The sequence below is a fragment of the Passer montanus genome, unplaced genomic scaffold (genome assembly GCF_014805655.1).
Source record: "Passer montanus isolate IOZ18808 unplaced genomic scaffold, ASM1480565v1 scaffold11, whole genome shotgun sequence".
Lineage (NCBI taxonomy): Eukaryota > Metazoa > Chordata > Aves > Passeriformes > Passeridae > Passer > Passer montanus.
In genome coordinates this window covers 22,350,849-22,368,135 of record NW_024357613.1, presented here as the reverse complement: position 1 = coordinate 22,368,135, position 17,287 = coordinate 22,350,849, and the positions used below count along the sequence as shown (strand labels likewise).

Here is a 17,287-nt window from a genome sequence, read left to right as displayed (position 1 = left end):
CTCTGTATTGCCTAGCCCTCCAGGCCTCAAATCCATTGCTAAACATGTTTTCCACCATTTAAGAAGCAGTTTATCCTGCCTGATCTGTCTCTTCCCAGATGAGGCTGGGTTTCCCATAAGACCCAGGTCATGCTTCTCATACTAACAGGGGTGTCTCATAAATCTCCAACAACACAGATGTTTACGTTTAGTTGAGTGAAGCGAACCTCTAGCAGGTAGTTAGTTGACTCACTGTCTAGGCTGTACTAACTGTACTAAACCTCTATCCTTCTGATTATCAGATTAAAGGGACAATTTAGACAATTGCATAAGAACGTAGCTCCCCATAAGCACACGGATTTAGGTGTCTTAACTTCAAACTGAATCTAATCACAACTTTCCCAATAAGTATGGAACTACTCCATGCATAAACACAGTTATTATCACAAAGCTTTATCCCTTGGTGAAGAGCCCATATTTCCCTTCAGATTTTTCCTTCATTTTAAATCTAAGTGAAGAAAAAAAAACCCAGCTTGAGGTCTGAGTATGTACATTCTTCCGAACTTCACCTTCTGAACCCAAAGGAGCCATATGCGGGTGACAAAGACACGGAATTACCATATTAAAGGGAAATAGCAGGAAATGTCATGTAGGAAATGTCATGCAAGCACAGACTAGTGCAGGGCATATGTCTTACACAACTTTACAAATCCTTTCTGCATTCAGTGTAGGTATACTGCAGCCATTAGTAAAAAAAAAACCCATCCTGTTCTTCAGTTGCTTCATATTTATAAAAGAGACTTAATATTTAGTCAAGCACTAGTAGTCATCCTCAAAATTATATTTCATCAATTTTTTAAGATACTATTTTGAAAAAGAAGATCATCAAGATGGCAGATCCCATACTAGGGGGCATGAAACACAGCCCACAGTAGGGAGGGGCAATTATCCTGCTGTACTCAGTGTTGGTGCAGCCTCACTCTGAGAACTGTGTGCACTTCTGGTCTCCACAGTTTAAGAAGGGTGTGAAGGCCCTTGAGAATGCCCAGAGAAGGGCAACAAAGTTGATGGCAGGGATGGAAAGCATGTTCTAAGTGGAGCACCTGAGGACTTTGAGTTTGTCTAGTTTGGGTTAAGGGAGGCTGAAAAGTGACCTCACTGCTCTGTGGGGAACTAGAGGGAGGCACTGAGCTCTTTCCAGGGGAACCCATCTTTAGAAATGGAAGAAAAGACAATGCTGGGAACTACCAACCTGTCAGCCTCTCCTCTGTGCCTGGGAAGGTCATGGAACAGATCCCAGGGAAGATGTTACGATGCCCCATTCCTGGGAGTACTCAAGGCCAGGTTGGATGGGGTTCTGAGCAATCTGGTCTAGCTGAAGGTGTCCCTGCCCCCATAAGGGGGGGATGGAATAAGGCAATTCTCAAGGACCCCTTCCAACTCAAACCATTCTGATTCTTTTCTACCTGGTATCCAGTCACTGGACACATGGGAATACTTCAAAACTGTGCTGGGAAGGTTTAGATTGGACATCAGGAAGCATGATGGGTGGTCAGATATTGGAAAAGGCTTCCTGGACAGGTGGCCAATGCCCCAAGCCTGTCAGCGTTTCAGATTCATTTGGAGAATGCCCTAAGCAATTGGGCATAATGCTTGAACTTCCAGCCCTGAATTAGTCAGGCAGTCCCACTAGATGAGCATTGTAGTTCCCCTCCAACTGAAATATTCTACTCTGACAGAACTACAAGATCTGAATTGTACTTGCAGACATTTAGTTGGTAGTTATTTGGGTTAGGACATAGTGAAGTGTGTTTTGGCTACAATTTAAAGGCTTCAACATATTTCATATTTAATATGGAGCTGACTACCTTACAGGGGAAAATCCTTGCCACACCACTTCACCTAAAGAAGGTAATTTATACAAATTGGTTTTCCCTTTCATCCATTTTTTACAACTGGCAGCACTAACGTTCATGACTTTTTACAAGCACCTAAAATTGTGCCAGATGTACTGTGCTTCATCTAATGAGAAAAACTAACAATTTCATTCTGCAAAAGCCTAATAATCAGGTTCAGAAACATAAAATACACATCAAGTAAAGGTTTAACTTCCACTTACAGCTTCTATTAGTAAGCTGCTAATATTCTATTTTTTAAAATAGAGCAACCTTCAATCACAGCCCAATTCTGTAGGGCATGCTTAAATATATTTAAACCTAATCTTTTCTTCTCTGTATAACCATTTGTGGAAGCAAAGATTGACATGGCAAGGGGAGCTGAAGGAGCTCCAGGTCCTTGCTGGACCATCTCCTTTATTCTATGGACTGATCTAGGCTAAGATGTGCACCCTGTTTATATCTGGGTACCATTGGCCCTATTCATATCTTTGCTCCACATTAGGATTTGCAGGAGAGCACATTAGATCCTAGCAGACTTTCTAGCTTTTTAAAGAAATTTTTTCTCAGTCATACATCCAGTGTGGAATGCTCCTAAGGGAACCATACTTCTTCTGTGTGATCTTGCAAATTTCTGATCATTTAAAATGCCTGCACAGCAGAGAGTTCATGGCTAACAATGCTGCAGTCACTAAATGGGAATTATCTGTCATCTGAATTACATCATCTGCAGCCAGAGCCATTATGCAAGCGTTCTTTTGAGGAGCAACTTAACACCACACACTGTAAGGCCGCATTATACTGTACACAATCCCACCAGTGTACAACAACCAGAGTGCCACCTAGTGTGACCCATGCCACCATCACTGGGGCTAGGAACAAATGCTGACATGGGAGCAACTACTAGAAGAGGCTGAGAATACAGCTTGCTAAAATACTCAAAGCAGCAGATCCTGAATTTAAAAAAATACTCAATTTTTTCAAATGTATTTTGATACTCATCAAAAGAAATCTGTAGAATAAAAGAAGAAGAATATATCCAAACACTGGGAGGAATACATACTGTATTTAATGATGTTCAAAACCGAAGCTTTTTTCTCTCACTCTACAGAGAGGAAATTAGCAAATAAAATCTTGAGATCCAGTTTAAATCATAAAATAAGATACAACATCAAAACCTTCAGAAACAAATTAGAGAAGAGATAAAATCTATGGAGTCCTGTCTACATCAAAATTCCTTGCCACTATGCAAGAAACTGACCAAAAACATACAGTCAAGCAAAGTTAGGCTTACCTGAAAGTGCAAAATTATGGTCCATATCAACCCCAAAGTCAATTTGGGATTCCCATCTGTTATATCATCATTTCTGATGTTAACCAGTTTCACCTGCCATCACAGAAAGAAAATACAGGCAAAATTGAAATAAATATGCCACAAACACATACTGCATTACACAGGTATGACTCTAAAGGATGCACTACTCACTTCCTGAGCCTACTCTGCTGGGCTTTTTAATTCTCAAAAGCAGAAAGGAATTGCATTCTGCCTGTAAGCGGCCTGCCAGGAATTGCCCTCTCCCACTCACACCGGGATAAGGAAATTCCTCAGCTGTCACTAGGCTGGCAGATCTGATCCCCGTGCCAAATACCCTTTGCCTCAGCTCTTGTCAAAAGGGGAAGGCACGACAGAGCAGGGCAGGATAACATGAATATAATGATCTGTAGCTGCTGTACCAGTCCCAGGGCAGTGCTGACATTGGAACTTATCATTGCCGTCATTCCACCCCACGCTTTCCTGTACTTAAACAAGGATTCAGCAGCAGGAGAACTGGCCTGCCAAAACACAGATCTGGCTTGATAAAACTAGGAATTTAGTATCACATTTTAGTAAACAATGGATTAAAAAAGACAATAATTATTATATTTTCTGATGCTGTATTCATTCATAATGCTATGAATAAATGCTTAATAGGATTAAAACAAGAGCTGCTGTTACTACACTCCCATAAACTCACACCCAGAATGAGTTCAGTAATTCCAGTTTTTGTCTAATTTTATAAATGTATAAATGTATAAATATCTATATGTATTATGCATCCATATAGCCTAGCAGTTAAAGATGACTCAGCTAAAATATATTTTATGCTTACAATAGTAAAGTTTCATGCACATGCTATTCAACATATATCCTGTTATCAAATGAACAAGCAAAGGCATGTCTTTTTGATCTGCAGACATAATCTTTACTATTTGGAGAGAAAAAAAGCATCAAACCACACTCTCTGCAAGAAAAACTGTATTTCACAATTTGTTGTTTGTTCATTTCATAAGCCAGGCTTCAAAATTATCAATATATAGGCTCTCTCTGCTTTATAATCACAATAAAGCAGTGAACTTGAAGGCTACACAGCCAACCTGAGCCAATTAACTCCTAAATACAGTTTAGAAACACCTTCCAGAGGGCTGAAATTTTTATGAACTGCAAGCTCCACTGACAATTTGCCAAGACCAAAGCCCTACAAATATTTTGTATACTAGAACACAGCCATCTTCACAAAGCTGCGATGCTAAAGAGAGCACAAAAATCCTCATATCATAATCATACCACGTGCATGTTCATAAACATGAAGATGACACAGCACTACACCTCCTGCATTTTATACACATGGTCTGCCATGCATGAACAAGGCATGGTGCAGTACAGCTCCTGAGGTCCTGCTGCATAAAAAAGCCATTGTGACTGTCACTTTGTTCAGTGGCTCACTTAAGTTAACAGGTAAAGTTTGCTTTGAACTCAGCAAAGGAGGATTTTGTTCTCAGTGCACACACATGGTCTGCCATGCATGAACAAGGCATGGTGCAGTACAGCTCCTGAGGTCCTGCTGCATAAAAAAGCCATTGTGACTGTCACTTTGTAGTGTACTTGTTCAGTGGCTCACTTAGGTTAACAGGAAAAGTTTGCTTTGAACTCAGCAAAAGAGGATTTTGTTCTCAGTGCACAGATTCCATTCAGTGACCCGAAAGGCAGGTTTGAAATTTCAAAATGCAAAACAACATCTGGTTTCATAACAAAACTAAGTATCTGTTTATGGTTTGCTACCTCATATTCTGTCAAACTTCTGAAGTAGCAAAAACAATTTAATTTTTTTTTTAATTAACCAATCAGAGAGTAGATTTTCAGTGTCAATTCATTGGGATGTGACAGATAGGGAGGAACCATTTTTCCTTCCATGTTTTGGATAAAGGGGGAAATCCCTTTATTTTCCCTTTAGAAAGGGAGAAATCAAGCTTCTGCAAGCATTTAAAATATATTGAAAAGTAGAAAGAAATTCACAGTAGCAGAAATGCAATGGAGTGGATTTCAACGGCTAAAAGGGGATACAAGTGAAATTAAGCCTGAATCTTCCACAGTGCCCAGGTGGCTCTGACACGTCTCTAATTCATCTAAAAACGCTACTTTTGCTTTTATCAGCATCAAAATTTGAGAAAGTTTTCCCAAAAAAAATACAATCAAAACAAGGAACTCCCATACAATATTCCAATATATTTGAAATATCATTTTGCAGTAAAAACTAGATTGTGAACAAAATTGCATACCAGCTAGTGTCTGGGCAGTATGAAAGACAGTTAAATTTACTATAAGCAGCTCCTAAGGACATTGCCCATAATTTTCTCCTCTTTGATAGCATGACACACATGGGACGTGCTGTTATTGCTCAGGGAAGGGTGGTGTAAAACTACCTTTCCCACATCTCTCTTAACCATCTCAAGCATGACATAAAGCTGAGCCTACATGAGCAGCTGTTAGACAACATGCACGAGAGAAAGCAGGACAAATTTGTTATTTATTAGGTATAGGTGACAAAATGTTCGTTAATTTTTTTTATTATTATTTTATTTTTATCATACCTGGCGCTTTTTCAAATAGTCAAGTGCAATTTGGACGTTCTGCAGTCTGTGAAAACGCATCCGACCCTTTTCTCGGGGCTACAAGTGGAAAACAGTAGTTGTGAGATTTTCTCATCAGACAAAAGAACAAACAGTCTGATTTAAATATATCATGTAGAACATTTGAAGCACAACAGCTTTAATAAAGTCAATACCTTTGGTGAAAAAGTGTGCTACAACTATTTATTTTAACTGTATTTATTTTTTAGTACAGTGGATAGCAAGAGAGATCAGTGGTCCCCAACTGCAACTGTGATCCATGCAGGCTGATAGCTGTTCCCTGTAAGGTACTATTAAGGCCAAGAGGGCTATTACCTACAGAAACTAAATATTATTATAAAATATTTACAGTGTATTAAGCAAAACAAAACATAAGTAATGTCATGGACTTTTACATTGTTCTGGTAAATTCTGTGATGGAAAAGCTTACCTCTGTATGGAACTTCATGGCTTAATGGTATGACTGCATAATGATTATGATATCTATACTTATTTCTTTAAAGCATCTAATAAAGATAGTATCTTCCTCCAAACAGAATAATATAACATGAACCGTCCTGGAGTGTAAGTTTAAACTCTTGACTTGGGTAGAAAACTTTAAAGCATGAAAAAAACTAACAAGTCACTCCCTTCACAGCAAAGTCAGAACCACCAAAAAGGAATTGTAAAATAAAAATGAGCGGTGTGTTAATGGAAACATGGCAAAACTGCATGCAGTTAGTATAAAATCACCAAGAAGAAGAATCACACAGAAAACGCATACTTAGCTGTCACAGATCAGCATGGGAAAGCAGTTAAATTTATACCATCAACATCATATCCAAGTCCTTCTAATCTTCCTTATGTCAGATTTTTCACAAACTTTCACAGCAATAAACTGAAGTGGACTATAATTGCTAGAGATCAGCCATAAATATTAGCATTTCCTCAGACAACCACTGTGAAACACACAGATAAGCCCCAGCCTTCCTCAACTGCCTTTTTTCCCCCTATGTAGTATCAGATGCTTGCCAAAAAGAAACATAAGAAAATGAAGTTGAATAAGAAGCATAAACTGAAACAAAAAGAATTTTAATTTCCATTACAGAATCTTCTATTTAGCCCCTTGTTTTTCACACCAATAACTCAGCAAGCATTACAGCCCTTGCTATCACGTAGCTTCCACAGATGGAATGAAGGACTGCAGACCTGGAACTTGGTTTTCCACAAGGAAGGTATAGTAAACCCCAAAGTACACAGTTAGCATCTCAGAGGGGAAATATTTCGTTTATAAAACAATGCAGCATTTTGATTGATGCTGCACTTCAGAAAAAAAGCACACAAATTCCACTGAAATCACAACTGCAGCACAACACACGGGAGCCAGGGAGGCACTCAGGCCCTATGTCAGCCAGTTGCTTCAGCAAAAGCCAAAATGCAAGGTCTAAAAAGTCATTAAACAGCTCACTCAGACTAACAAGCACCCAACATTTTAAACTTTATGAGCAAATATTTCCCTTCTGGATGGGCAAAATATAGAGAATCGATAATTCAGCATTTGTTGCAAGAAAGAGAAACCCTGCAAACTATCTGTATTTTTAGTAGCCACAACACAAAGCTGTCACTTAACTTCCAATCTACCTGCTTTGATAAAAATCACTACTACACATGGTAAATTCTAAAAAAACCAGATCTGCACACTGAATTACCTTATTTCAAGATGTTATCCATATGGCACACACACCATGCACATAGTAAACTGGTGCTTCTAATTAAGAGAAATCAATTTTTTTCATTGATTTCACTAAGAAGAACCTTCAAGTCTTTGTCTAAATTACTTGTATATGGACAATACTGTTTACAAGTTTAAAAAAAAAGTCTTAGATTAATAAAATTATGGAATTTCCCTAACTATTATTTTAAAAAATTATCTTATAGCTTCTTGATAGTGTTGTCCAGTATACATTTGCACCATGGTTTTGTACAGTTTAATGAAAGAAAACAAATAGAAACCTTGAACATTTGCACTTTAGCTGTTCACAGAAAGACTAAATAAAAATTTGTCTGTACCATACCTCCACCATAAACACAGGTATCCTGGCTTATCAACAAAAGTCCTTTTGTTTCTTCTACAGCTCACTACTGCAGCACACCAAACTAAGAATTTACATTAGCAAACACCACACTTCAAACACTGCATTAGTACAGTTATGGGGGTCGGCACCTACCCCCTTATCCTCATCCTCCACATCCTCATGCTGTTCATTTGCGCATGCTTCTGTTGAACTCACCAACCGTAAGGTCTTCAAAAAATCTCGCTCTCTTGGCTAATGAATACAACAGACAGGAGACAGGACAGCAAAAACACAAGACAGACCACAAATGAAAAGAAGAGCATGAAAAGAAGAACATAATGAAGAGAACAAATACCAAGCAAGGGAAGTAATGCTCACAAAGAAAGGAAATGACACCTGAGGAGTGTGTTAGACAATTTCAGGGACATTTGATCCTTGTTATTTGTAAGTTACTCCCTTAAATGCAAAAAGATATTAAGCATCCAATATTTGTTAAAACAAAAATTAGAAAGGAAAGGAAAGGAAAGGAAAGAGCAGAAGGTGCATTACCTTGTTAAGAAAGGAAGTCTCACTAGCCACAAGAAACGAAGAGAACAGATTGCACTCCCCCACAGAATTCACACCAGCATATTTACCAACAGAAATACAACTTGTGTCTTTGGTATGAGGTCACAGATTACAGAAAGTATCAAAGAAATCTACAGCAGTCAATACACAAGGAATTAACAAATAGAGAAAATGCATAATTAACAATTTGAAACCACTACATTATGATCTAAAAGCTTACCAAGGTGTCTCCAGAAAGGACTTCTAGAAGTGAGATTAAGTTATGTCCATCTCTTAGGTCTTCATATAGGTCATTCACATGTTTTCGAACCTGCACAGATAAATGCAAAAAATAAATACATGATCCCTGTTTACACCTGAGAATTCACGCTCTTAGTAATACATGTCTTTTAAAATACAGATAAACCCCAGATGCTAAATGTCAATGCTATACCTCAGCATTGCTTTTTTCAATTTCTTCATTTTCATGACAAATTAACAAATGCAAGTTAGTTGTAATAGACAAAATTCACATCTGTCTCTGCACTTGCAGTTTCATCACACTTTATATCACTTCAATGAAAAGAAAAACAATATTAAGTTACAGGTAATGAATGCATGTATCAATGAAAAAAACCAGAATCTGCAATTTAATATCAGATACTCTCCTCTTTGGACCTAAATAATGACCACTACAACAGTAGCTAGATTCAACAGATTATTAAAAAAAACACACAACTGATACATATTATGAGCAGCATGCATGTTCACTGCAGTAAGGCTGGAAGTAACTCACTTATCAAACCATGATATCCACCAATTAACAGCACGTATTGTCACCTCAGGTTTCCCAGTAGTTAGTGAGCTTTCCCAACAACTCACACACCCACCCTACACACCTCACCAAAGTACCATGACTTTGGGTTGATCTAGTGAGGGGTTGCAATGATGAGAGACAGCTGGAAGATCCACCTTTACTGACAGGCACAATGAACCTGAGAGATATCTGTCCACAGGCCAACTTCTTGATTCTTACCATTACCTTAATTACAACCTCATCTGAAATGTCTTCAGCAATTCCAGCCAGCTGCTCTTTGAATGTGACACAAAGGATCTAATTTTTCAGAATCAGAGATTTTTTACTTGCTAGGGCAGAGGTTGTGGGCTTTCCAGCTACAGTTTAATGTCAGTTCCCTGGTGTTCCTGTTGAACAACCAGATCAGAAACTTCCTAAGCTTAGGATAAAATGCAACATCAGAAATGTTCTTCTTCCTAACCTCTGCTAGAGATGAGTTGTACTTCCAACATGAGGTCTATGGGACACTCTGACTGCCAACATATGTGTGTGATGAGGGCAGCAAGAGTCAACCCAGATCTTCAACTTAATACAACAACTCTGTTTGCTACATTTTTGGGGGAATTATGAGATTCATCCTGTTGCATAAAGATCTGTACCCATACCTAAGATTAGCTTTATAAATGCTTTTTAGTTCAATTTTTCTTATTCCAATCTTAAACATGAAATTACCCTGCAATCTGTTTTCACAAACAGCATCATCTTAATTGAGAGCAGCATCAGAACATATTTATGCTTGCTCTGAAGACTAGCCAGAACAAGTCACCTAGAAGACTGTTCCATGAGGAATTATAACACATATTTTCCAAAGCGCTTACACAGAGTCTACGTACACAGCCAAATTACAATCCAATACTCTAATACATAAACATAAGCTTTACACCCTCACACACATACATAAAATAGTATCATTTTAATTTTAGTTACTTTTTTTTTTTATCCTGCAAGCAATTAATGTTAAAAAAATAACTAGGAAAAAAATTCTCTGATAATACTGAAGTACTGCCAAACTGAACAAAGAAAAAGAACAGGTGTTCTCCTACCACATCTCTGGTGAAAGGAAAGAAAAGGGAAGCCATATAAATAATTGATATCCCTGATACAAGATTTGATTATGACAAATGCTCAAAAGATGAGAAACATAAGAATCTTTAATTTTTAACCCACATGTTATTTTTATATTCAAAGGACTGTATCAAACTGAGAATTAACTCTTTCTCTTAAAAGTAGGCAACTTTTCTTTATGACAAAACCCTGTGAGAGGGCTGCCTGCCCCACCACCCAGGACATGTCCCTTTCCCCTTCTCTTTGGAAAGCAGAATCCTCAGCCAGAACAGCCCACCCACATGTTATTTTTATATTCAAAGGACTGTATCAAACTGAGAATTAAACTCTTTCTCTTAAAAGTAGGCAACTTTTCTTTATGACAAAACCCTGTGAGAGGGCTGCCTGCCCCACCACCCAGGACATGTCCCTTTCCACTTCTCTTTGGAAAGCAGAATCCCCAGCCAGAACAGCCCAGCACAGGCTGGTGGCCAGAGGCACAGCAGGACATAAGGTTAAGGACAGGGGAATGTGGTGTACATCTCAAAGACACTGCACAGCACAGTTAAAGAACTGTTTGTGAGTCAATGCCCACACTCTTTTTAACATAAAACTCAGTGGTGTACATCTCAAAGACACTGCACAGCACAGTTAAAGAACTATTTGTGCGGCCCCAAGTCAATGCCCACACTCTTTTCAACATAAAACTCGGGATTTGCCCAGTGTGCAGGTATCTGAATTGTGGGTGAGAAAATACCACTACTTCTGTTCTGTCTGCTTTTTTTATCCAATAGATGCAAGATAATTTTGTTATCCTGTTACTCTGTCTCTGTCACAGCACACATTTATTAACCTTCTGTTTGTTTCTTATGCTCTGAGGTTTCCTAAGTATTACAAAGACTACCATCTTCCCCAGTTTATCTTTTCAAAAATCACAGACACTTCAGAGATGAACTCACACTGCATATGAAAAAACTGGCACAGGGCTGTCAAAACAGGAAAACCAGCAGTACGCCTTACGTACCTGTATTAGTTCTGCCACTGGCTGGCAATTACTGTGAGGATTAATTATTTAGTACATACTGTGCCAGACATCCTGGTACAGGGCAACATAATAAGGAATTTCTTCCAATACTCTGAGCAGCAGATGTGCATCTAAAAGGCTGTATTTGGGCTACTAATGTGAGCAAGTATGTTCGCTCAAAGCATCAGATCACTTCTTCCAAAAGGACCATCTTGCACTCCTCAAGAGGTCCTACACTGACACTTCAGAAAAAGCTTGAAAAATCACCTCTCTCTAACTATCAGTTGGGCAATGTCTCTCAACACATATAACAAAATCTTTTTCAGCCTCCTTCAAAACACACAGTGCCAAATACTGGATGCAGAAGGAGGTCCCTGGACAGATGTGTGGGATCTACTGAGCCCACAGAATTTCACAACAGTTCTTGTGGCTTTTCAATAAAATCACAAATTGTCGCCCCAACATTTTACAAGGTGCGCAGGCAAAGTAGGTTACGTGTTGCTTCAGGCAATTTTTTGCAATATACCCATGTGAGTGTGGCAGATTTGACAATTTGGGCATGAGAAGAGATTCTTTAAGGAAGACGTGGGAAACACAGAGTGGCTGAGGTGCATCTGACAAAACTTAAACAAGAAAAGCAAAATGGCTTCACAAGTGAAAAGGAGACAGAGTGAATATAAGGCACTGTTTTAGAGGAGATTAATCTTCTGACCTTCATCTTCTGGCATGTATTCTGTGATGTCTGTGGTAATGAAAGCTCCATTCTCCTTGACATAAGCATCAGATATTTTCGTATCATCCTTTTCCAGCAAGCTTATGCTTTGCATTCTAGTGCCTTGGGGAATCTCTGCACTATCACCAGTAAAAACCAGCTTTTAATACTGTAACAGTGATCAAGCTTGAATCCTGACCCCAGACCCCACACATCAGACACTTGAGCGATGACGAGCAAGAAGATGGCTATGGTCTCCAAAAGCTTCCACTTGGACCCCCACACTGTTCTGCTTCTTCTATGAAATTCACTGGCCTGACAGGCTTGCCCTCCTCCACTATGTGCAGGGGCTATGCCTGAACATAAACCTTGGTCTCCCTTCCTCTCCAGAAGGACTAATGTTTGCCTAGGTCCTGCTGGCCAGTCCCCCACAGATGTCTGTACTGAGCACCCTTATACATCTCAAGCAGTCCTAGATGCCAATGCTTAGTGAACCAAACTTGCACATAGTGATCTCTGGTTTTGCCATCAGTCACAACAGAAAATAAGCCATCTTCCACAGAAAACCAGTTTCTTACAATTTTTATTGATATTATTTGTCTTGATTCTAGAACAAAATCTATTGTTTTACACAATAATGGCTGCTTACAGTTATATGGCAGAAGGGGAAGAACTGTCACTTCCACCACTGCAAGCAAAACCAGCCCGGTCTTGACAAGGATGGACAGGAGATGCACAGGTCACCATCCAACACTGTCATACCTACTTTATAGTAGAGCCTGTTGCAATGGGACAAGGTGTAAGAGTTTTAATTTAAAAGAGAGTGTATTTAAACCAGATATAAGGGAAAAAAAATTTACAGTGAGGTGGTGAAACATTGCAAGAGAGTTCCCAGAGAGGTGGATGTCCCATCCCTGGAAACATTCAAGATCAGGTTGGATGGGGCTCCAAGCAACCTAGTCTAGTTGAAGATGACCCTGCTTATTGCATGGGGGATTGGACTACATGACCTGCAATTGTGTCAGGGGAGGTTTAAGCTAGATATTAGGAAAAGGTTCTTCACCAAAAAGTGCCTCCACTCCATTCTGGCAGTAGGATTCTAGTGGTAGGATGCTGGTTCCCCACGGAAGTGGTCACAGTACCAAGCCTGACAGAGTTCCAGAAGTGTTTGGACAATACTCTCAGACACATGGCACGATTCTTGGGGATGGTGTTCTGCAGAACTGGGAGCTGGACTGGATGATCTTTGCAGTCCTTTCTAATTCAGCTTATTATTAGGTTGGACTCAATCATCTTCAAGGTCTCTTCGAACCTTGTGATTCTGTGATTTTAAAGGTCCTTTCAAACCCAAACAATTCTAGGATTCTATGATGATTCTACTAAAACAAGAATCACACCCTTTTTTCTTGATTAGAAGTAAATATGTCAGGAAAATAGGGTTGTGCCCATTTCTGTGTATACAGTGGGTGCACACCCAGCATACACATAGATCCCTCAGACTTTCTTGTTAGGATGTAGTGTGTTCCAGAGCAGCACCTCTAATGTACAGAGTACATTCTCAACTAAAACAGTGTGAGAAGATGCAGAAACATTAATGTGCTGCAGAATCTAGAGTGGAGGCAAAAGAGATAGGAGAGAATATAATCAGATCAAGCAGGACCAACTCAAAGTAACACCCATGTACTGGAGGCCACCAGGAAATCCCTGGGGCAGGTGAGGTAATCACTGCGGCCCTGGCAAGCTGCATGACTTGGAAACACGGCAGAGTTTTGTGCTCACTTATTTGTAAAATTGTACATTTTTTTACAGAGTCAGGAAAGCAGACTACTTTAATCAAATATCTGCCTTAAAAACATCAGAAAGCTCTCTTTCCATATTATAGTTAAGCTGAACTGATCATTGTGAGAACATCTCAAATTAGACATTTTCTTATGGTTTCCAGAACAGGCAAGATTAGAATCAAATCTGAACCATACTTGTTTGGAATAACTGAAGTTCAGTTGTCAAGTCTTCATAAAATCAGTGTCATTACTAAGGAGTTATCGAGAATGATAGTATTACAGATCCAGCTGAGGCTGTTCAGACCACATTGTCTGGGAAAGTCTTTTTCAAGTACTGCTCTCCTTGCTTCTGGAAGCACAAAGTGAATTAAATGCCCAGCCCAGACGTAAAGTATTACTGATTTTTCAAAGGAAAATGGGAAAAGGCCCAAAAGTTAGAACTGTAAGGGGTGTGTTTAGGGGAAAAAAAGGGTCAGGCCTTAATTACCACTGAGGTCACAGATAAGTCAAAATGACAGCTGGCACAAGGCCAAAAACTTCAAATTCATTCTTTAAGAATCTGAGTCAATGCCTGTGGGAGAAAGATCTCTTAGAACGCCCACTCACTTCAGTAACAGTAAAACAATTTTCACCAAGATAATGGATAAATAGTTAAGAGCTCCTATGACTACAGTGTTCCACAGCAAATGCCACCAGCATTCAAAGAGCTGAAAAACTTCTGTGGCCACTGTTAAGATCCTGACACCCTGATGAGTTTGCCTAATGTTTCAGCTTCCTAAAAAACACACTTAAGCTTGTTTTTAAAGAAAAACTTTTATTAAAAATGATACTTATGGAGGAACAGTTTTCTGTAAGTTTTGCAAACACGCAAGTTTTAGTCCTTTCATCTTTAGAAATTAAGAAATCACAGTGGCAATTCTAACTGCATGATAACAAATCTATGCCACAAGTAAAGAATAAAAAAACCCTCTAATACAAAAAGAGGCATTTGTGTACAAAAAATAAAGATTTACTAGCCTGACACATGCTATGAGAAACACTCTAAAATTCTGAAGAGGCTGTAACAAGAGCCATGAAGCACGTAATTGTGAAAATATGAGATTTGTCAAAACATTTCCACGTGACTGATCTGCCAAGGAAGTCGCTTCTTCAAAAATCTTCAAGAGCACTTACTTTACTCTACAGACATCTCACATTCCCCCACGTAAAGGACGAGTATGGCTCTAGACACTGCAGGCCCAGTCCCTGGCAGGTAATGTCCCCCCAGCACACTGTGCAGGCAGTGAGGCGCTGGGCTGTGCTCCATGGGCAGCCTGGTGCCACGCCAGGGGATCCGGGAGCCAAAGCTCCGTGCACACTGGCACGCACACCGACAGCCACCCGAGGAGCCCTGGTCTTTCATCTCCTGCTCTAAACCCAAAACTTACTGCTGGGAAAAAGCCCAACTCCAAACACACACCCTGGTCACAATGCTTGTTCGGTACTGAACCCCATACTACACTCATTCTGTTAAAAGTAAACAAGCAGGCAGGTTTAATGAAGAGAGTTTGAGGGCGGTGAGGAGCACCGGAGCAGTGTGCCGGAGCCGCGGGGCTGCAGGGGGTGCTGCTCCTGCAGCTCCAGGCTGGACACCCCGCCCGGACACCGCCCGCAGCCAGGGCTGGCACACGCGCCTGGGCCAGGCCTCCCCTGGCTCCTGCCCGCTTGCTAGCAGGGTCTGGCAAATCCTGCTTTAGGCCTAGTGGTTCCAAAACTCATTTTCACTCTCTTCTTTTTCACGCCTTCCTTTTGACAGTCTAATGGTCCACTCTGCAGAAAACAATTCTTGTGGTTCATGGAAAATAAATGGTTCTTTCTTTCATACTCAGGAGGAATTTTTCTGTTTGAATATGTTGCTGGATATTAATAGTCACAAGTAGCAGACACAGATAATGTTATTCAATTCCTTTATTGAATAACTGTATTGAATATTGAGTATTGAATATTATTCACTCAGGAGGAATTTTTCTGTTTGAATATGTTGCTGGATATTAATACTCACAAGTAGCAGACACAGCTAATGTTATTCAATTCCATAAAACTCCTTTATTAAGGAATTATTAAGGATTAATAATTATATTAATAAAGGATTAATAATAATCCTTTATTAAGGATTTTATTAAGGAACATTTAAACAAGTCTCTTTTACAGAGTGAGTTCAACGCCCCCAGTCGTTGTTTATAGCAGATGTTTTCTAACTGAAGATTCATCCTTGACTGCATCCTTGGATTCATCCTTCGCTGTCTCCTCTGGCCAATGCTTTAAACTTTATTATCATGACAACCATAACACCCTTCCTGTGTTCCATCCCTCTAACAGCCTGTCCTTGTATCTAAAAGTTCAAATCAGTCACTTTTCTTTTTCCCTTCATTAACCTTCACATTTCTTCCAGACAACTCAATCATCCATTGCTTTCGCATATTCTATTTCGCCCCTGCCCTCAATTATTCCACACATCTCTGGATAACTCTATTAATCATCAAATATTTGTATGGCTTTAAGATACAAGTATACGCTAGCTCAATTTAAAAAAATAATTTATATGGCCATTGCTAAGTCTTGCTAAATACCCTTATATTTTTCTTAACTTCCCACATTTTTGTTTTGTGAAATGTGTTCCACTATTTTCCTAATCCCCAAATCAGCAAGTGTGCAATCAGAGGTATAATCTTAGATATATATCAAACAGTGGGACATAAACACACACATCGAGGAGTCCTTTTGTGGATTTCAGTAGATGTGTAATATTTGAAACAGCATCATTGTACAGAACTTTAAGCAAGTGTCCTAAATGTCACAAGTCCTTTCCGCTTCCTATAGGAAATAAAAAAACAAAAACTCCTTTAACATCATCACAGAATGAGCCAAACTGGAAGGGAACACAGTGGGTTATTTGGTCCGGCCTTCATATTGGGGTCACCCATGAGTACATTCATGGCTCTTGAATATCTCTAGTAAGGAAGACTCCACAATCTGTTCCAGTGCTTGGTCACTTGCACAGTAAAAACGTTCTTCCTTATAATCAGGTGGAAGTTCCTGTGCTTCAGATTTCTGCCCAATGCCTCTTGTCCTCCTTGGCACCACTGAGAAGAGCCTGGTCCCTCTCCCTGACACCCATCCTTTACATACTCATGCACAGTGATGAGTTCCCTCTCAGTCACCTCTTCTTGAGGCTCAACTCGCCCAGCACCCTCAGCCTTTCCTTGTAAGAGAAATGCTTCAGTCTCTAACTCATCTTATTTGCCCTCTGTTGGACCTGCTTCAGGAGCTCCATGTCTGTCTTGCACTGGAGAGCACAGAACTGGACACATCTTAAAACATTTTGAGGAACAGGCTGGAAGGTTCTCTCCAACCAGCACTGATCCAACCACTCAGGATATCCCCCAGGTCCCACTCCAGTTACTTATTA

At 39.7% G+C, this 17,287-nt stretch overlaps 1 protein-coding gene across 9 annotated transcripts in view; it reads right to left on the bottom strand.

Annotated features, from left to right (window-relative positions):
- Positions 1–17,287, bottom strand: part of DST (dystonin) — a 291,855-nt gene that overhangs the window by 177,019 nt on the left and 97,549 nt on the right. For 6 of the 9 annotated variants that reach the window (XM_039726446.1, XM_039726455.1, XM_039726411.1 and 3 more), the window contains exons 3-5: positions 8,664–8,753; positions 5,784–5,861; positions 3,169–3,261 (exon numbers count right to left, since the gene is read on the bottom strand). In XM_039726446.1, the coding sequence (XP_039582380.1) occupies positions 3,169–3,261; positions 5,784–5,861; positions 8,664–8,753 (261 nt within the window). Of the gene's footprint in view, positions 1–3,168; positions 3,262–5,783; positions 5,862–8,029; positions 8,129–8,663; positions 8,754–17,287 lie in introns of all 9 variants that reach the window. The other 3 variants (XM_039726401.1, XM_039726416.1, XM_039726407.1) reach the window with 1 other exon arrangement.